General features: G+C 35.4%; 5 protein-coding genes across 7 annotated transcripts; 2 read left to right on the top strand and 3 right to left on the bottom strand.

Annotated features, from left to right (window-relative positions):
- The first annotated feature begins 1,499 nt into the window (after positions 1–1,499).
- Positions 1,500–2,961, top strand: LOC18055875 (30S ribosomal protein S17). Its single transcript, XM_006453092.2, has 4 exons — positions 1,500–1,713; positions 1,796–1,967; positions 2,116–2,275; positions 2,732–2,961. The coding sequence occupies exons 2-3, from the start codon at positions 1,806–1,808 to the stop codon at positions 2,272–2,274; spliced, it is 321 nt and encodes a 106-aa protein (XP_006453155.1). The 5' UTR covers positions 1,500–1,713; positions 1,796–1,805; the 3' UTR covers position 2,275; positions 2,732–2,961.
- A 942-nt stretch (positions 2,962–3,903) lies between these two features.
- On the bottom strand, positions 3,904–5,864 carry LOC18055874 (pentatricopeptide repeat-containing protein At4g31070, mitochondrial). Its single transcript, XM_006453091.2, has one exon. The coding sequence runs from the start codon at positions 5,758–5,760 to the stop codon at positions 3,937–3,939; it is 1,824 nt and encodes a 607-aa protein (XP_006453154.2). The 5' UTR covers positions 5,761–5,864; the 3' UTR covers positions 3,904–3,936.
- A 257-nt stretch (positions 5,865–6,121) lies between these two features.
- Positions 6,122–6,748, bottom strand: LOC18055873 (heavy metal-associated isoprenylated plant protein 28). Of its 2 annotated transcripts, none has more exons than XM_024178538.1 (3): positions 6,711–6,748; positions 6,525–6,600; positions 6,122–6,437 (listed from the first exon to the last, which is right to left on the bottom strand). In XM_024178538.1, the coding sequence occupies exons 1-3, from the start codon at positions 6,717–6,719 to the stop codon at positions 6,163–6,165; spliced, it is 360 nt and encodes a 119-aa protein (XP_024034306.1). In that variant the 5' UTR covers positions 6,720–6,748; the 3' UTR covers positions 6,122–6,162. The 2 variants fall into 2 exon arrangements, with proteins under 2 accessions (XP_024034306.1, XP_006453153.2); XM_006453090.2 differs by having other exon boundaries at positions 6,714–6,729.
- A 2,488-nt stretch (positions 6,749–9,236) lies between these two features.
- Positions 9,237–11,283, top strand: LOC18055872 (3-ketoacyl-CoA synthase 15). Its single transcript, XM_006453089.2, has 3 exons — positions 9,237–9,670; positions 9,775–10,359; positions 10,531–11,283. The coding sequence occupies exons 1-3, from the start codon at positions 9,278–9,280 to the stop codon at positions 11,077–11,079; spliced, it is 1,527 nt and encodes a 508-aa protein (XP_006453152.1). The 5' UTR covers positions 9,237–9,277; the 3' UTR covers positions 11,080–11,283.
- An 18-nt stretch (positions 11,284–11,301) lies between these two features.
- Positions 11,302–17,540, bottom strand: LOC18055871 (glucan endo-1,3-beta-glucosidase 6). Of its 2 annotated transcripts, none has more exons than XM_006453088.2 (2): positions 16,344–17,540; positions 11,302–12,686 (listed from the first exon to the last, which is right to left on the bottom strand). In XM_006453088.2, the coding sequence occupies exons 1-2, from the start codon at positions 16,679–16,681 to the stop codon at positions 11,582–11,584; spliced, it is 1,443 nt and encodes a 480-aa protein (XP_006453151.2). In that variant the 5' UTR covers positions 16,682–17,540; the 3' UTR covers positions 11,302–11,581. The 2 variants fall into 2 exon arrangements, with proteins under 2 accessions (XP_006453151.2, XP_024033786.1); XM_024178018.1 differs by lacking the exon at positions 16,344–17,540 and adding an exon at positions 13,008–13,111.
- Between the last annotated feature and the right edge of the window lie 1,827 nt (positions 17,541–19,367).

Raw genomic sequence — 19,367 nt, 5'->3', positions numbered from 1 at the left:
TATATTTATAGCTGTAAAATTTATTATTTTGAGTTAGTTATCCTTAGTGTAAGTGATATAGAAGTAAAGTATGTTCTATATTGACAATTAATTAGTGGAGAATGTCAAATCCAATGGAAGAATAATGATAAAAATGATAGACATATATATCTATGTAATATTGGGATTATGCAAAGTTATGGTGAAACTCTACAAAATAAATCATGGACCTAAATTGTTCTCAAGGGTATGGCCAAGTAGTTTAAGCAGCTTTATTTTGTTAGCTTACTAGGTTTGAATTTTGGAAAAGGTAAGGGCCGACGCCTCCTCACCTTAAAAAAGAAAAAAAAATCGTTATCTTGAACAATTTAAAAAAAAATATTTTATTTTATTTTAAACTTTTAATGTAACACAAGATAAATTTTTTTACCGTATATCGATAATTATTACTATGTTAAGACAAATTTCTTAAGACGAGATTTAGAAAAATTATAACTTATTATAATATAGAGTTTATTCTAATTGTAACTAACCCAAGTTGGGACCAAAACCTTTTATGATTTTATGAAAATTATTTTTAAATAGAGTACAATTATAAATGGGTTTTATGGTAGTAAGAGTGTTGTTGGATTTGAGTTTAACATATCTCAAGGCTATAAGATGAACATGCAGCTAAGCAGGTTCAGAGATTAAATACAAAATATAATTGAAGCAACTTTATTGTTAGTGTATACCTTATAAGTTAGTTTTAACTCAATGTGATAATTGCTTAACTAACTGAATCTACTCACCCATCATTCAGATTTCCACAAACTTTACATTTCACATTAAACCCCATTCCTCATATCTCCCTATTTATTTTTTTTCTTTCTCATCAACACTCAGTTACTATTTAAAAGTCTAGTTCCTAAACTTGGTTACAATAGTTTACAAAATGTTATATAATCTTGAATGACAAAATAACCCAGAACGGAATGACTTGAGTATTCGCATTTCGCAGGGGCAGAATAGTAATAAGACTAAAAGATGTCGTTGCACTTGCAGGATTTGAAAAAAAAAAATCTAGGATTTCTATAAAAAAGATGAAAAGTTAGTGTAATGTAATTAGAAATTGTAATTAAATATGAATTATTATAAGAACAATTTTTTAATAGAATCATTTTCTTAAAATTCATATAATTTTCTTAGGAATATTAAAAGGTTGGGGGAAATGAAAAAATTGAATTGATCGATTCAGGTTGGTTTTTTATATTGATATATTATAATTAGAGTTTTATTAATATGTTACAGCACAATCTAAATATCAGATTGATCGATCCTCATTATTAATATTAGAGAGAAATTAATTTTATTTTAATGTGAGAAGATAAATAAACCTCCATTATATAAAGGCTGAGACTCGAACGCATGCACCGAATGTTGTTGGGCGCATGAGTGGGCCAATGAACCGTCAATTTCGTTCTGATTAGTTGGTGCACATAATGACATAATTAATTTTTCAAATTATAGACACATGTACCACATGATTATTGGCGCTTCACTGTGAATATCATAGTCCTGAGCACACTCGACATGGGGTTTAAAGCAAAAATTAACGAATCCACTTTCACTCAACTCAGACACTAACGGCCCCCGAACCCTGCCGCCGCCTCACCACGGGTTATTGTCGTGCGCCGTCGACCTCCGTCAGCTTCTGTGGCCACCGTCAGTGTCGTCGTTAAGCATACAAATCGGGTACCATTTTGGTTTACTTTCTTATCTAGTTTTAATTTTGATTTTTGTTTCCTCATGGTCTAAACCCTAGCACCGTCGTCAGGCCGTCGCAAATGAAGTCGGTGGTTGGATTGGTAGTGTCAAACAAGATGCAAAAATCAGTAGTAGTGGCCGTCGACAGACTCTTCCACCACAAGGTTTACAATCGCTACGTCAAACGAACCTCCAAATTCATGGCCCACGACGAGAACAACGAATGCAACATCGGTGACCGAGTCAGTACTGTTATGCCTCTTAAGTAATGATGGGTGTTTTCACTTGTATCAGTCATTTTCCGAATCCCATTTGATATGCAATCGTTTCAACTGCTTCATTGATGGTTACCATTGTTATGGGGTTTATGTTTCGAGCCTGTGGCTTCAGGTTAGGTTGGATCCTTCTAGACCGTTAAGCAAGCATAAGCATTGGCTTGTTGCCGAAATTCTAAAGAAAGCACGTATCTATGTACCACCCTCGGCAGATAATGCTGCTGCTGCTGCTGTTTCAAATCCTGAGACTGAAGCACCTGTTTCATCATCTTAAGGTTTGACTAGAGTATGATGTGAATTTTTTTTTTAAAGTAAATTTGCTGATTCATGATCAAGAATTATATTTTGTTTAAGGCCTTGATAGATATTAATCTCCAGATACTTTAATTGAGTGAAAATTGATTTCAATAACTATTTGAATAAGATTTGCATTTTCTATTGGGTTTATCTATTTTGGTCTATAAATGAGCCTTGAAATTGAATGTATAAATTAATGTTAAAAATTGAAACATGTTTTGAAGTGATCTAAGAAATTTTGTGTTTCATGTTTGGTGAAATTATTTTCTTTTGGGTTGTAATTGCAAAGCTGTGTCTTTTTAAACTTTTACTGCTGTAATTGTTCTGGCTTGGTTTGTAGACCGGTAATATTTAGAATGGCAAGATCATGTACCCATTCAGAGCTTATCCAGTTTCAATGCAGCTCTGATGTTTTCTTCTCACTCTGATGACAGATTAAGCTTTATTGGGGACATACAGACAGTGAAAAGACCTGGACCTAGGTAGCAGTATCCAAGAATTGCTTGTAGCAATAAGACATGCGGGTTTAATGTTGCCATTTTGGAATGAGATATGCTTCTAGTTGTGTTGAATTTTTGTCAGCTTTTAGACATATGTACCTTTGACTGTTGGATGCTTAATGAAATGGAGGTATTTATATCTTGTAATTTTGTTTTAAAATTTCTTTTAAAATTATCATTGAGAGCTTGTGGAAACTGTTTGCTCTATCAGAATGTTAAAAGACTTCTGAGTTCAAATAAAGTTTGTTTATTTTCTTCCTCACACCTTCATTCCTTCAAATCACTGATCTTTAAATGTGGAGAAGCCCTTTTGTGGTGAGCACTTTACTCGCTTCGAATGTGACAGAAGATCCATCTTCCGGTGTTTGCTAAATCATATGGCTGACACTCTGTGAAACTAAAGCAGCCAGTATTGTTTCAACTTTAAAGTTTTCTGGTTTTGACAGTTTTTCTCATGCTGGAGGTACAAGTCCCTGAATGCAAGTTATTTACTTTAGGCAATGAGGTTCAATAATTACTAAGGTATTGGCTTAGTCATGGATTTGTCTTTAATTATATTTAATATCAATGCTTAAAGATTCATATATGGTAGAATCAAACGATTTGTAGAACGTGATGTTTGCTGGACATCTGAATCTGCAAAATGATTTGCAACATTCAGTTATAAATAGGCTAGCAAGAACTTAAAAGAGTTAATTACATATGCATTGAGGGATATTTGCTGTTCCCTGTTGTAGAGCAAGAACTCTATGAATAGAATATCCTTTGCAACACTTTTGGGGGGAGGATTATATAATATTTTATTTTGTTTAGGTAAAGATACGGTGGTGGGATTTGACTTTTTCTAATGGTGAAAATTGTAGATGCAGAATTGATTATCATTATCGTTTGATTTTTTACACGGTTAGTATGGAATCAATTATGGATAATTTTTAGTTAAGGAAATGTAAACACAGGCAACATGTATAATGCTTTTTGTTAAGCGAAGAAATTTCAAACAAAAAGGATTAATGGAACTCAGCTGATAGGAAAAGCTTGACATAAAAATCAGTACAATGACCTAATCTACTTGCATAAATACTGAGAGGACATAACGGTGAGGCATCGTGATGTCAGGCCCATTATGCAATATGCAATCATCAATACTCATTCTCAATTCTGCTGAACCCATACGATTTACTTAATCCTTTTGCTCTCATGACTCTCCACACCTCTTCGGCACCAAGCCAGTTACCAGACTCACTGCATACCATACTTAACAATGTGTAGTTGGCAGCGTTTTCAGGTTCAGCCTCTATAAGTTGATGTGCAAGCATTTCTGCAACTTCCAGTCTTCCATGAATCCTACATGCTGATACTAAAGAGCTTAAAATTCTGGTACTAGGTTTCATTGGCATTGTGCTCACAACCTTACAGGCATCCTCAATCTTACCTGACTTTCCGAGAAGATCAACATAGCAAGCATAATGTTCTATAGCTAATGCTATTTTCTTCTCTTTCATCACATTATTGAATAGAGTTTCTGCCTCCTTCACCAGGCCTGCATGATTGCAAGCTGATAAAATGGCAAGAACTGTAATTGCATCTGGCTCCACCCCGCTTTCTTGCATCTCAAGAAATAGTTGTAAAGCTTCTTCACCATAACCATGAAAGCCATAACCACTTATTAATGTGGTCCATGACACAAAATCTCTGGCAGCCATTTCATTGAAAATTTGATGCGAAGACGTAATGGAGCCACATTTTGAGTACATATTCATTAGTGCATTTCCTATAGAAACATCAAAATTTAAGCCAGCTTTCATAATATAGCAATGGACTCCTAGTCCATGGCTTAGAAATGATTGACGGGTGCAGGAAGAAAGGATTGCCAATAATGTAACACTATTCGGTTCAATTCTCTCCAGTCTCATTCGGCTAAATAGCTTCATAGCTTCACTCAAATCCCCACTCTGTGAATAACCTCTGATAATAGAACTCCAAATCACCACATCCTTAACTTTAGTTCTTTCGAAAATGATCCTGGCTGGATGTAATGCTTCTGTGCATTCACAATACATATGCATGAGAGCAGCTGACAGATGATGATCGAAATCAAAGCCACAACAATAAGCATATCCATGAATCGCTTTCCCATTCCGTAAATCACGCAGCTCAGCACAAGCCAGTAAAACAATTGTTAACGTCACTCGGGTAGGTTTAACCCCTTCTCTCTGCATTGCTCTAAACAAATCAATACCCGTATCATAGTTTTGACTATCAATGCAACCAGAAATCATGGCAGTCCACGAGACCTCATTTCTTATCACCATTTGTTCAAAAACACGTAAAGCTATCAGCCAATGATGGCACTTCGAGTACAAGTCTAACAATGCGGTTGAAACAAAAACTGACAACTCAAAACTTCCATCAACAATAACAAGGGCATGAATTTGCCTTCCTAATTCCAACTCTCCTATTTGTGAACAAAGCGATATGATTCCAGCAAGCAGCTCAGCTTTTAGCACAAAACCGCATAAATACATTTCTCTAAACATTTCCAATGATCTTACGTAAAATCCATTTTGAGTAAAACAATTTATGATGGAATTCCAAGAGATGGTGTCTCTGTAAGGCATTTCATCGAACAATTGGTATGCAGATTCAGGTTTCGAAAATTTCGCGTACATTGAAATGAGAGAATTGGAGATGACTGGGTCCGCATCGGAGCCTGATTTGAGAGCTGTGCAGTGAAGTTGGAGGCCAAAGTGTTGGTGGGTCTGAGCATACGCGCATGCTTTGATCACGGAAGGAAGAATGGCTGTGTTTGAATAAAGACCCGAAGGGTGCAGCTCTTGTTTGTACAGGTGAAGTGTCTGCTCATAAAAATGTTTAGATACCATTTCTTTGACTTCATTTTGGATGGCTGATATGGGCTTTGTGGAGCTTGCAGTCGTTGCCAACCTTCTGATTAAATGGGTCATGTGATTCTTGGCAATCTTGATTTCATGCCTTTTAACATTTATATATGAATGTAAGGGTAAATTTTTTTTTTGACATCCGATAAAAAAGTAAGGGTAAATTTAGAATGTTCTGCGTTTACCCTAATGTTATTTGCATTGCAAGTAACATGACACTGAGGATCATAAATGAACACTCAAGAGAAGAAACGTTTCACAATAAAACAAATTCATTCAATTTATTAATTTCAATTTTATGTATCATGTGCAAATATCATGTGTAAGTAGTAGTTTCTGGCTTTATATCACAATAAAACTTACCACAATAATTTCTTTATCTTATTAAAAAAGGGGAAAAAAAAAAAAGAAAGAACACAAAAACATGAGACATGTTGCCATTTCATCTGTTATTATGTCTTTGTTATTTCATTTCTTAGGAGGCAAGGCACCTGAAACGTTACTGTTATTATTCCTCCTCAAATAACTTCTAAACCCACATCTGGGAATAATGCACCGGAAACCTCGAGGCAGCCGAGGACTCTGCTCTTCTAGGCCGTAATACGACGATGAAGAGGATGAAGACGATAACAACTCAGCTCTCCTTCCAGTTCTTTGTACAGCTTTAATCACAACTCGGCGATCCATGTATCCCAATACTGTTATCTTGTTCGATACCGTGTCTATCTCCACACATTTCACACCTGTATACGAACAAATGTACAGCGAGCATTAAACACACGAGACCCTTAGCTTAATTATATGATCTTTTAGGTAATTCAAGCCATTACCTGTAATTCGGCACAAGGCTTGGCGCACGGCTTTCTCACAGGCCTTGCAATGCAACCGTACCTTCAACTGGACAACCTGTAACATAAGAACCCCAAGATTAATTTCAAAGCAGTTGTCGTTACCGTGGATGCATATACAGCAGATTAGAGTAAACTAATGAAAGGAAACCAGTGTGGTGACCGTACGACCTCCATGGCATGGTTGGTTTATTGAAAGAATGAAGAAGAAACACAAATTCTGCTTGCTTGTTAATATATGTTCTAACAATGGGTTCAGAACTGGCGATCAAATTAATGATGAGTTATTGGCTAATGCTTAGGCGCAGGTTAAAGAGCAATTGAGTGAATGAAATGATTGCTCATCATCATCATAGCTTATCATTGCACAGTAACATGCGCACGGCCATTAAAGTGCTCACATTAATTACTGGAATAATTAGTACTTAGTTTAGGTAACATGATAAAATAAATTAAAATATAAAAAATCCACGTGGGTGTATATATTATGATGAATGTGATCACTAATTACTAATTTTTTAATGTTTTATTTTTTGAATAATTTGTAAAAATACAATAATTAACACGTGTACAGCTTTACACATTTAATCAGGAGACTCCTCCATCGAGGGAATGCGTATGGGTGAAGGCACGGCAGCATGTAATCATGCAAAAAGAGGTTGCCACTTGCTACAATATTCTCCATCACGCATAATTTGGCTCAACAACACACGTTCTCTCTTTTCATTTTATTTTTATAGGTGGAATGGATCAGCATATTCGAACATACAATTCAAAGTAGCTTGTATTTTAAAACATATCCAAATCTCTTTGAGAATCAATTATTTTTTTTTTTTTGGCAATTTTACAATTTTACCTTTTGTGGTTATTTGATATTAGAAATATGAATACCTATAATTATTTAATTAATTGAATTATTTTTAATTTTAATTAATTAAAAAATTAAGAAAAAAAGGAAAATTGTTGGCACTCAGGTAGGTTTAGATAAGTTTTAAAACATTAGGAGGTTTTCAATTAGTTTTGTCAAACAAGAGGAGGATTTTGCTTGGAGTAAAATTGCAAGGATAATATAGATTTTTCATTAAATTACTATGAGTAAAATTGCTTTAATTTTTGAGTTACAAATTAGAATTTTTAGACAACAACATCAAATTGAGCCTTAATAATGGATTTTTCATCAAACCGTTGTAAACCAAATCATTAATTTTATGTTAGATTTCATTGTTGATTCGATCAAACAGAGCCGAAATGGTATAATAATAAACTCTCACAACTATAGGAGAGACTTGAACTCTTTATTTTAGAGTTAAAGGGAGGAGGTGTTGACCAAACTTTTATTAGCTTAGAGGTGAACTGTAATGGAAAAGGGCAAGGGCATCGTCATCTATAAGAATTTGGAAAATAAAATTAACATGCGAATGTTATGTACTAAATTATAATAGAAGTTAACCAAATGGTTGTGGCTCAGTTGGCAGCGCAGGCTGAGTTTGTGGGAAGAGCTCTCGGGTTCGATCCCCATTAAACACACTATTTAGGAGGGGTAAAGAGCTTTAATTGTGACTACACCCCGAATCCGGATTAGTCGAGGCTCAATGCGGTCGCGGGACACCGGATGGTTTACAACCAAAAAAAAAATTATAATAGAAGTTGAAAAACATCCCTAAATTAATTAGTATATTCCCAATATCTGTAGTTTTTTTTTTGTATCCTAGCTTAGTATCTCTAAAAATCGTACAAGCTTAGTTATAATTTTGTTATAATTTATCTTTCCTCATGGATATAAGTATAACGAATCACAATTGCCTTCTTGAGTTTAATATTTAATTCAAGAATATATTTTTTCAACCCATCTCTAAATTTATTGTCGTTCCAATATTTGAAAATGTTAACTTATGATCTACTTTCTTTCTTTAATTTTTCAACTAATATATATTTTTTAATTTTTTTATTATGGTGTAATTTGGATGGGGATGAGAAACCTTCTCCATTAAACACCCAACATTTATCTTATCATAACTTGAACTTGAGTAATAGTGGGCACAATGGGCATTCACATTTTTACAGCTGAGCTACACCCAAGGGACAGCCAGGTAATATTTTATTTTATACTTTCAAAAGTCAATAATAAATAATTTTTATTCCTTAAAAGGACATTGGACTGAATTATTATTTTTAAAGAAAAACTTTTTTTGGGTTTGCATCTAATTGTTATTTCATTATTTGACAAGATACTTTCATAGATTATGAGTCAGTTTATTGAAAGATGATTATGAACATATTAACATATTTTCTTCTTTTAAAGTGTCTTGTTTTTTAATGACGTTAATAAATTGTTATTTAAAATAAATTCGTATAAGCTGAAATAAATTTATATTAATTTTTCTTTTTTCTTTTTTTATATTTTTCACGCGACTGACTGCTGCGACCAAAGTTTCCAGCTTCGGCCCGCTGACTGGCCCCTTCTCTTCCATGTTTAGTAGTTGGAAGCCTCAATGTCTAACCAAGAATTTTGAAAAACACACAAGTTCCATTGTTCTACAAACCCGCCGATCATACGCTTTCATGCACAAAAACAACGCTGCCCTTGATGTCGCAGGTGGTTTACTTTGACGTAACTTCTTACCATTACTTTATTATTTTTCTCTCCCACTATAAATTCCCACCTCTTGCATGCTTTTGTACGTAAATCATGCATTCGCCCTCCTCATTTCTTTTTCCTTGATAAGTAAATTTCCATGGCAAGAGAGCATAAGCTGCTTTCCCCGGAGATCGTGAACCGGGGTGTCGAGAACTCTGGCCCATACGCCGGTTCCTTGAGTTTCTCCGTCAGGGTCCAGCGTCGTCTCCCGGATTTCCTTAACTCCGTCAACTTGAACTATGTGAGGCTTGGATATGGCTATCTTCTTAGCCATGGTGTTTATCTCATACCTGCACCGATTCTCATCGTCATCTTCGGTGCTCAGATTGGGAAGCTCACATTCAGTGATTTGCTTCCCACATTTGATACCACTGACGCCGTTTTCCTGTTCGGATTACTCGGAATACTTGCATATATTTACCTCGAGACAACACCCTGTTGGATTTATCTAGTCGATTTTGCTTGTTATCGTCCTCCAAACGAGCTTAAGGTAACATTTGTTCAATTCTAATGTGTGCGAGATTCGAACCTAAACGTTACTTAGTAGAACATAACAGTTTGTTTAACTTTTCATGCAACATATATTCATGATAGATTTCAAAGAAGGAATTCATAGAGCAAGCAAGAGAATCAGGCAACTTCAATGATGCTTCCTTGGAATTCAAGCAAAGGATCATCAAGAACTCCGGTCTAGGAGACGAAACTTACCTGCCCAGAGCAGTTTTTTGCCCTGGTTACAGACCAAATTTGAAAGATGGCAGAGAAGAGGCGGCGATGGTGCTTTTTGGAGCTATTGATGACCTTCTAGCGGCCACAAAAATCCGGCCGAAGGACATCAGAGTCCTGGTCGTAAACTGTGGTGTGTTAAACACAACACCCTCACTGTCAGCGATGGTAATAAACCATTACAAACTTCGACATAATATTAATAGCTTCAATCTTGGTGGCATGGGTTGTTCAGCTGGAATTATAGCTATTGATTTGGCAAAAGATCTGTTGAATGCTTATCCTGGATCTTATGCATTAGTAGTTAGCACAGAAGTTGTGAGCAATACATGGTATGGTGGCAATGAGGTTGACATGCTTCTGCCTAATTGCTTCTTCCGAATGGGGGCTGCCGCAGTGTTGCTCTCAAGTTGCCGCCTCGATAAATGGCGGTCCAAGTATGAATTCAAGCAGGTATTTTACTTTTGTGTTTCCAGTGACAGACATATCACATCACCAGTAAATCTATTCAACAAATTATATATTCATCTATAGTAACGAATCTACTAGCATATAGGAAAAGAAAAAAGGAAAAAAAAACATAAAAATACTATTGGATTGAAGACCTTTAATGCTCTTACACAGCTGGTTCGAACTCACAAAGGAATGGACAATAGAAGCTTCAAATGCATGCATCTGAAAGAAGATGCAGAGGGGAGGCAAGGGCTTTCAGTGAGCAAGGAGATGATAGAGGTTGGAGGCCATGCACTCAAGGCCAACATCACAACTCTTGGTCCTCTTGTTCTGCCTGTCTCAGAACAAGTTCATTTCTTCACCAACTTGCTCTTAAAGAAGAAAACAAAGCCTTACATACCAGACTACAAGCAGGCTTTTGAGCACATATGCATATTGGCAACCAGCAAAAAAGTGCTTGATGAAATTCATCAGAACTTGGAGCTAACAGAAGAGCTCATGGAAGCATCAAGAAAGACATTGGAACGGTTTGGAAACACATCGAGCAGCAGTGTGTGGTATGAACTGGCTTACTTGGAAGCAAATGCAAGGGTAAAGAGAGGTGACAGAATTTGGCAAACAGCATTTGGTTCAGGAGTTAAGTGTAACATTGTCGTTTGGAAGGCTTTGAGAAATGTAGAAAAGCCAGAGCGGAGCCCGTGGCTTGAAAGCTCTGAATGAAGGGGAAGAGCAAAAATGTAGAACCAGCAGTTGTGACTGAAAGTATGTGCTTAATAATAATGACATCTTTAACCTGACTTCAGCATCTGGATTCTTTTAAGAAAAATATGTGCAATTCTGAAAAACTACACCTAAGTAGCTTTTGAGGGGGGGGGAGAATACGAATACGAACAACAAAGAAAGACTATATATTTAAGGAAAGAATATCATAAGTCAATCGAATATGAGAACATCAGAAATATCCAATATCATTTCAGCCCACACAATCTCTATCCTACCTGGTTAGGCCTTGATTCACAAAGTTCATGGTACACATCAAAAAAAAAAAAAATCAAAGTAGAACAATCATGATTACTTAAATAAAGCCTTGCCAATTGCAAAATTAGATTTCGTTTGAGCCATTTATCAATCATTTCAACTACTTCTGCATTACCATTATCCTACAAAGCAAATGAATGTAATCATGGAAAAATGATTCTTCGTGATTAAGAAGCCTCAGAATTCACAGAATTATTAGCACAAAGAGAAAAAGGCCCACAACCAACCTTAGTGACCCAATTCTCCTCTCAGCACCTCCATAGTATGGCTCCATTGTAATCTGAAATATGCAACTTCCAACTGATGGATCCGCTTTAGTGATCATTGAAAGATTTGGAAATTTACAGGCGGTGTCAAGCTGATTATTTTTCTGATAGTAGCTGTTAAATGCATATGAAATGTTTCCCCTAGCATCCAGATTGCCACATGATGTCCCATAACCAAGGCTAGTGCAGTCAGCAAGTCCACAGGCATAGCTCACACTTGGTGCCACTTGAGGATCGTCAAGTCTGGCTGAAGGCTTCATCACACACCACTTCTTCTGCAAGTAATGAACACTTCTTGCTGGAACCAAAGACCCCGAGTTTGTGGTGCCAAGATTGATTTGGTATTTAGGTCTTCCATCATAAGTAAATATTCCCCAATGTCGTTCAAAATTTCCAGGATCAACACTTTTAGCATCCTCATCAATCAAACTGAACAAATAGGCGTCAATTGGCCCAGGTCTCATTGGGGTTCCTTTCCCACCTGAAATATGGGACATGAAACCTTGGTTGAAACGCCGAGCATACTCATTGTTGGCATTTCTGTCTCCATCAGTCGGCCACCCAATCTCTCCAATTATAATAGGCAAGTTTCCGTACCCATTTTTTTGAAGGGCACGCACAAGAGTGTCATGATTTGCATCAAACATATTGTAGTATGTTGCCCCACCATCATTTATAGGCGACGAGTTACCATCAAAGAAAGCATACTCAACCGGGAAGTTGGAATCACTGTAAAGGCTTATGAAGGGGTAGATGTTGACAGTAAATGGACCACCATTGTCGCTCAAAAACTTGACAATAGCAAGCATGAGATCATGAATATCAGCTCGGAAATCACCACCAGATGGAACTCCAGATGCACTCTCATAGACATCAGCATTGAGGGGCACAGTGACCTTCACTTGGTTGCTAAGCCCAGCCTTTATCAGGGCAGCCTGGACATTCCGAAGAGCAGGGAAGGTTGTTCTGAGGAAGCTTCCATTATAAGTTTCCAAGAAAGGTTCGTTCCCAACTGCAACATACCTGCACATATTTAAGGTGAGATACTGAAGAATTTGTAAAGCTTATACATGTCAAATTATGCACCAATATTGACACCAAGGCGTATGGCAGGCGACTGAATACGAGGATTAGATAAGCAAATGATCAAAGGTTAAACAGAAGGAAAGTTTTAGATAAGCACATGACAAATGTCACACAAATCCAACAAAAAACCTTTTGTCTATAAAACATGGTCCATACACATTTTTAATGCAAGAACTCCTAAAGAACAATGCTGATGCACAAAAGCTGATTGGAAGACATTTACGTGAAAATGTTAACACTCATGTTCAGGCTAATTACCAGTCAGGAGAGGTTGAATATTGTTCTGACAAAGACAGGCTCAAAAGCATCTGCAAATTGCATGGTACAAGTTGAGAAACTCACATACATCATATATTCAGCTTCACATTCTCTCTCATTTTTTAATAGGAGTTATACAGATTAGCGGTGTCAAGGCTAATTGCACTAACCTTTTGCACTGTAATAAATAATGTCTTAATATCACTTTGCAACAAACATCTGCCTTAAATGCGCAAAATCCTAAAGGAAATGTTATTCAAAAGCTAGAGAAACCCTAGAAACTCATCGATGAATTGTTGAATGGAGCAGATTTACAAACACTCTCAGACAGTCATAAAGAACAAAAGAAGAAGCATTGCAGCAAATTATGAACCATAGTATATGAACCAAAACTAGAAAAATTTTAATCCTATGCATAAACGGCGAGTTTTATAATTGAGATGTGATGATAGTGTTCTCATTATTAATCATAAATGATGTCAAATGTAGTGCTATATGAATAAAGGATATATAAAAGTGAATGCAAAAACTTGAACGTAAAGGTAACTTGTTTTAGCTTTAAAGAGGATCCTCTTGGTGCTAACATGCGGACGTTCGCATGTAATTAAAATGCGAATGGAGCTAAAAAACAAGAAAAACACACATTACAATGCACTGCTTTTGTCTTTTAGTGAACTAAAGTTTGTTTTCTTTTGGCTTTTAGCTCCATCTGCATGAATTTTTCGTGCAAACACCGAAGCATATGAGCATTTTCCTAAAGGATGATAAAATCCACAATAAGCAATTTTACGACATCAAACTTTATACACATTTATAAAAGACCATGAAGAGAGTCTTACATGGCTCGATCCTACCATCTCAGCATACTTAAGTGGTGGGATAAGCCAACCTGAGCTTGAACAGTGTGGAAGAGTGAACTCACACTTATCATTAATTTAAATTTCAAATTTTGATTATCTAAGACTCACCACCTGATTAATACAGAAAAATTTAGGTAAGACACTCCTATGCTGATGTGGTGGGACCATTCAACCAAAGTTTGCAATGTGAGGAGAGAGAAAACTTTTTAATTTTAAAATGATAATACCCACCCATCGCTGAAAAGCAATGATAATACCGACCAAAGTTTCCTACAATTAACAACAAGTGCGAAATTGTTCTCCACACTTGTTGAACTCTCTTTCGCTAGTCCAACCACCTCAGCATGCTAAAGTGATAAGACCAGTCATGAGAGAATTTCTCTCAAGACCGTAAATTTAAATAATGTTGAATGTAGAGGTATAGAAATGGAGATAAAGATTTCATCTAAATGTTTGAAATTTCTACCAACGAAAATTAACCAAATGGCTTTAATCTTATTCCACATAATATACACATACATAAGCCCATAGGCTGACTGTTAAGGACAAAGTAAACTTGTCTTTGATCCGACATAAATAAGATTAACATTACGGCAAATTCCTTCATAGGTATTAATACCCAATAGTACTTGTTTTAGCGGATATTAATAGGTGGGATAGGTACAAGATAAAAATACAATACTCAAGATGAGAATTGAGAAGGAGTGAGGTTTTATATTTCCTCAGACCTGAAAGCAATACCTGCCTTCTCTATATGTACATTCATATAGTACTGAATGTATAAGGTTATTATTTTCTCCAATACCTAAACTCATCCTTATTTATTATTTTCCCCAATACCCAAACTCATACCATCTCCTTCAATGATATTTTACCCTAAAAATGCCCTGACCTTAAAAAAAGAGATTATACCATCTTTTACCTTCACCAAGATACTGACTCATTGTTAAACTGGTTTGTGAGACCCCTCTATGTAAACCAATATCATAGTGAGAGTAAAAGGCAGAACTAGAAGAAACAAGATTTCTTTTGGTAGATGCATTAAATACAACATCAAGTGATATAAAATAAAGGAGACCGGTATAGATCCAAGTATAGGGAAAATATAACCTCACACACTCCACAATTTAGATCTCAAATACTAGCCTCTTCATTTTATCTAAGATACACCTGATACCCTCTTCTAGTCAACTTCAAGGAAACAAGATGAGGCAGCTAGAAAGGCCAAGTAAAAAGTAACAGCTAAATCAACTTCAACCATGAGAATAGTGTGCTTATAGCCAGCAAAAGATCAAACTTGTATCCAATGGTAGAGCTTACTTTCTTTGCCATCGGCTAACTTAAAGAGGGCATACAAATGCCCCTGATAATCCATTATTTTTTTGTAACACCAGAAAGAGAATTAAAAAGATTGAGAAGAATTTCTCTCACACGTTCTCTTATAATTCTCTGCCAAATGATTGATTTCTATTGATCATGACCAAAACCTGCAAGCTCTCCTAATACCAAACAAAAAAATAAGATACAAGGCAGAATTCACCAAATAACAATGTTATACAGAGCACAAATCATTTTCACATCCATTTCTTCCGATTCCCATATGAACTATAGGCAAATGTAGCATAAAGTAATCAAACTAGGAAAAATCAAAAGAAGAAAATGGAGCAATTACAAAACTATAACTGATGCATGCTTTCATTTTTTAATCAAATAAAAGAACTCAGTAGACAGACCAACATCATTTGACTATGCTCATAAAGTTACTTAGCATGATTTTACTACCATTGTCTCAAACTTGTACATTGATGGAGTAGTTAGATAAACACCAACTTAACAACTTTTTCTTTTTCCCTTACCTGACACCCAGGCCACTCCTTCCCCAAGAGTAAATATAAATGAAATTTATGCTGAGGGGGGAATTCAATATAAAAGTCTGAGAGTTATAGGGAAGTAGGTATCCCCTCAAAGACAAATTAACATTTGAACAAAAGGATACCATTCAAGTACAACCAGGGAAAAGTCAGAATAATTAATTAAGAGAATACAGGCAACAAGAACAAAGGTAGTGTCCTATCCCTGAAACAGGCTAATAATACTTCTATGAAGGTAGCAAACATTAAACCCTCACTTCCATTCATACGTAGTTGAACAACAACCAAATCAAATTTACAAGAATCAATATCACAATAAAACATTGCATGCTTACGAGGCTAAAATGTAAGTCAGCAAATGCTACAGCAAAAAAATTAGAAAGGTCCTATATGCATATTTATGCTTAGTAAATAATTAGAATCAACAAATTTCTTATAATAAAGGGAAAAAAAATCAATAGAGTCAACAAATACTTGCAACTTATCAACAAAACCATAACAATAAAGCTTATCATTTTCACTTTTCAATGACTTGAAAATGAAATTTAAGTAATATAGTGAAAGAAAATGAAAAGAAAAGTAAATAAAGAAACAAATAAACAAACCTGATGTTGACATTATTTTTTCTGATGTGTTGGGAGACATTTTGGGAAACCCATTTTTCAGCAGTCTTCATGCTGCTGGCCAGAGAAGCAAGCATGTCATTTGGAATGCCAACCATGACCTCTATCCCAGACTTACCCAAAGCTCTTAGTGTCCCATAATCTGCATCAAAAAGCTTTGCTTTTTGGAACCCATTATCCCTCAGTAGATTCACTACAGTTTCTGGAGGCAGAGGATGGCTTGCTTGTGTGCCCCAGTTGGCACCAAGGCCACTCACCCCACAAATCATTGCACACAAAGAAAGGAACTTAATGCTCGCATAAACTGAAAAACTAGCCATTATTTCTTCTTTGAATTTGATGGCTAGTAGCTAGCCAGCTTCCGTGCACCAAAAAAACCCAACCCCAAAAGATTAAAAAAAAGAATCCCAGAATTAAGCAACAAGAGTTGATGTCCAAATCTAGCTATGAGAGTGAAGAGCTGATCTGGAGGAATATTGGTGGAACAAATGGAATCTTGTGGTGTTAGAGGAATGAAAATGGAATCCTGGCCGTGTTTTGAAAGGTGCTAGGAAAAATTTATTGCATGGGTAGGAATGATTATGCAAACTGAGTGATAATGTAAAACAAGAAACAGAAATAAAAATGCAGAAGCTGAAGAATCGGAAAATACAGCTAAAAACAGCAAGAAAAATACTAGAAAAGATTCTTTTGAAATTAATTGGTGTATCAAAAGAAGAAATGAAAATTCTTGGAGTTAGTGAAGTGGTTGTGCAGAGTTAATGAGTTACTAGATTGAAGTGTTAGTAAATAAGGTAGAGACTAGGAAGTAATGGGCACTTGGAAAGTAAAATAGAAAGAGAAGAGGGATAATGATGTGCAACAGTGCAACTTAAGGATCCTGTTGAGGTGAAAGAGATGAGTTCAAGAATCAATCCATCTTTTTCAATGAAGGGTAAAGCAAAGCTAACACTCGGACACAGAGAGATGAGAGAGAGACACAGGCCAGGTAAAGCTGAGTGAAAAAGGTGGTCTTTGGGTACGGTGTCATTGGTTATTTCTGGAAACTAAAAATGAATAAAGCAACCAAGTGGGCTGTTTGTACATGTTTCGGAAGAATCTCTTAAAGATGGCATAATGCAGCTGCTTAGTATTAGTTGAAAGCAGTTTTTAAGTCTAATAGTAAGGAGAAAACATTTCAGGGTACGATAGTTCTATTTGGAAAAAAAAAGGAGAAATAATATTAAAAACACGAGAACATCAACTTTAAGAAACCTAAATAGTTTGGTATTGTGTTCGGAGAGTTATAATTAAATATAATCAGTAAATCTTATAATTTGGTAAATTAGGTTTATACCACACTTTTGCAATAAAAATTTATAATATACTTATTATTTTTATTAAAATTATTTAAAACTCATATTTAGTACCAACAAAAACTTAAATTAGTTTTTTTTAACTGATTAAGCATCAAGTTACAGTATTACACAGATATTTACAATTGTTATGACAGCAGATCATTACACTGATATTTATAATCAAATATATACTTGAAACTTACATTATTACATTTTTATTATATGAAATACATGCTCAGCCAAATACCCATTTACAATCAGATATATACATAAGATTTATATTATTATATTTTTATTATATGAAATACATGTCCAGTCAAATACTCTTCACGGAAGAGGATATCTCTACTCCACTCGCATTTAGTAAGGGAGAAAGACGTTACAAGTAATCTCCACACAATTATATTTAATTGAGAGAGATTGGGTCTATAGGAACTCGAATCATTACCCTCGTAGTCATACTTTGACTTTAAGAGCAATGGTTCACTACTAGGCTATAACCTACAAGCCCAAGTGGCTACAAAAACTTAAATTAATTAGGATTGCCCCTCGATAGAAATGTAACATAGAGGAGTGCTAACGACTCTCGTACTTGCCTCTTTCTAAGCAAGACACGTCTTCTTGCTTAGATTGTGAGGCATATTGAGCCTATCTTTTTTTTAAATTTAAAAATTATATCACTTTAAAGATAAATTTACCACATTACCCTAATTTTCAATTTTTTTTTGGAAACTCACCCAACTTTTAGTTCACTTCCAACACAATTCCTCTTTTTTTTTTAAGATTCTCTTTGGCTAAATTTAATTAATAAACATTGATGTTAAAAATTCAGATTTTCTCCATTAAAATATTTATACACAAATGTTGATGTTAAAAAGGAGTGTGAAAAAAAATTAGATTTCTCCTTTAAAAAAAAGGTTTGCTAATTATATGTTGGGATAAGGAATTTGATGTATTCAGTTTTTACTATTTATTAATTTAAGTTTTTGTCAGATATTGTGTTTGCTTGTCAAATGCAAAAAAAAAAGTGCACAAAAATCTCACAAGAGAAAAAGTATTATTCAAATAATAGATAATTTGAAATAAAAAATTAGGGCAGAAATATGTTAAAATTAAAAAAAATTATGGTGAAATTGAACTGGTGGTTGGGTAAGTTTAAAAAAAAAAAAGGATAACGTGGTAAATTTAGTCTTTAAAGTGATGTAATCCTTAAATTTAAAAAAGAAATAGGTTAAATTTGCACCCCAATTTATGTAAGGGGACACGTGTTTTGCTTAGAAAGAGGCGAGTGGCAGTCCCGATATAACATAATAGGAACTTGGTTATAGTTTGTTTGAGTTTTAGATTAACATGAAGGATTTAGCTGTAAATTACTCACATAAAACGATACACTCGCGAATTTCGCTCGAAACGTTTTTTTTTTGCAATTTAGGAAATTTCATTTAAAACGGTAGTAACGCACGACAGCAGCCCGACTCAATAAATAAATGTGCTGCTGTCTGAATCTAAAAGAAGAGTGCCATCATTTGCACTGCACCGATGATGACAGAGAGCAGCAGGCACCGCTGGATTGGGCAGTCCATTTTTGACGGAGACATGACGTCGTTAATCGTGTCGGGAAAAAATTGCGACAGCTGATTTCACGTACCGTTACTTTCGACGGCCGTTG

Source organism: Citrus clementina, unplaced genomic scaffold (assembly GCF_000493195.1).
Source record: "Citrus clementina cultivar Clemenules unplaced genomic scaffold, Citrus_clementina_v1.0 scaffold_1, whole genome shotgun sequence".
Lineage (NCBI taxonomy): Eukaryota > Viridiplantae > Streptophyta > Magnoliopsida > Sapindales > Rutaceae > Citrus > Citrus x clementina.
Note: the sequence above shows the minus strand (reverse complement) of the source record. Positions and strands in the feature narration are given on the sequence as shown.

What these genes read in the sequence shown, in the direction of transcription:
- LOC18055875 (XM_006453092.2), top strand. Translation starts at nt 1,806, where the DNA reads ATGAAGTCGGTGGTTGGATTGGTAGTGTCAAACAAGATGCAAAAATCA. An exon ending in AATGCAACATCGGTGACCGA is followed by an intron (nt 1,968 to 2,115) that starts GTCAGTACTGTT and finishes CTGTGGCTTCAG; the next exon opens with GTTAGGTTGGATCCTTCTAG.
- LOC18055874 (XM_006453091.2), bottom strand. Translation starts at nt 5,760, where the DNA reads ATGACCCATTTAATCAGAAGGTTGGCAACGACTGCAAGCTCCACAAAG.
- LOC18055873 (XM_024178538.1), bottom strand. An exon ending in AGCCTTGTGCCGAATTACAG is followed by an intron (nt 6,438 to 6,524) that starts GTAATGGCTTGA and finishes GTTCGTATACAG; the next exon opens with GTGTGAAATGTGTGGAGATA.
- LOC18055872 (XM_006453089.2), top strand. Translation starts at nt 9,278, where the DNA reads ATGGCAAGAGAGCATAAGCTGCTTTCCCCGGAGATCGTGAACCGGGGT. An exon ending in GTCCTCCAAACGAGCTTAAG is followed by an intron (nt 9,671 to 9,774) that starts GTAACATTTGTT and finishes TATTCATGATAG; the next exon opens with ATTTCAAAGAAGGAATTCAT. An exon ending in CCAAGTATGAATTCAAGCAG is followed by an intron (nt 10,360 to 10,530) that starts GTATTTTACTTT and finishes GCTCTTACACAG; the next exon opens with CTGGTTCGAACTCACAAAGG.
- LOC18055871 (XM_006453088.2), bottom strand. Translation starts at nt 16,681, where the DNA reads ATGGCTAGTTTTTCAGTTTATGCGAGCATTAAGTTCCTTTCTTTGTGT. An exon ending in AAAAATAATGTCAACATCAG is followed by an intron (nt 12,687 to 16,343) that starts GTTTGTTTATTT and finishes AAATATGTGCAG; the next exon opens with GTATGTTGCAGTTGGGAACG.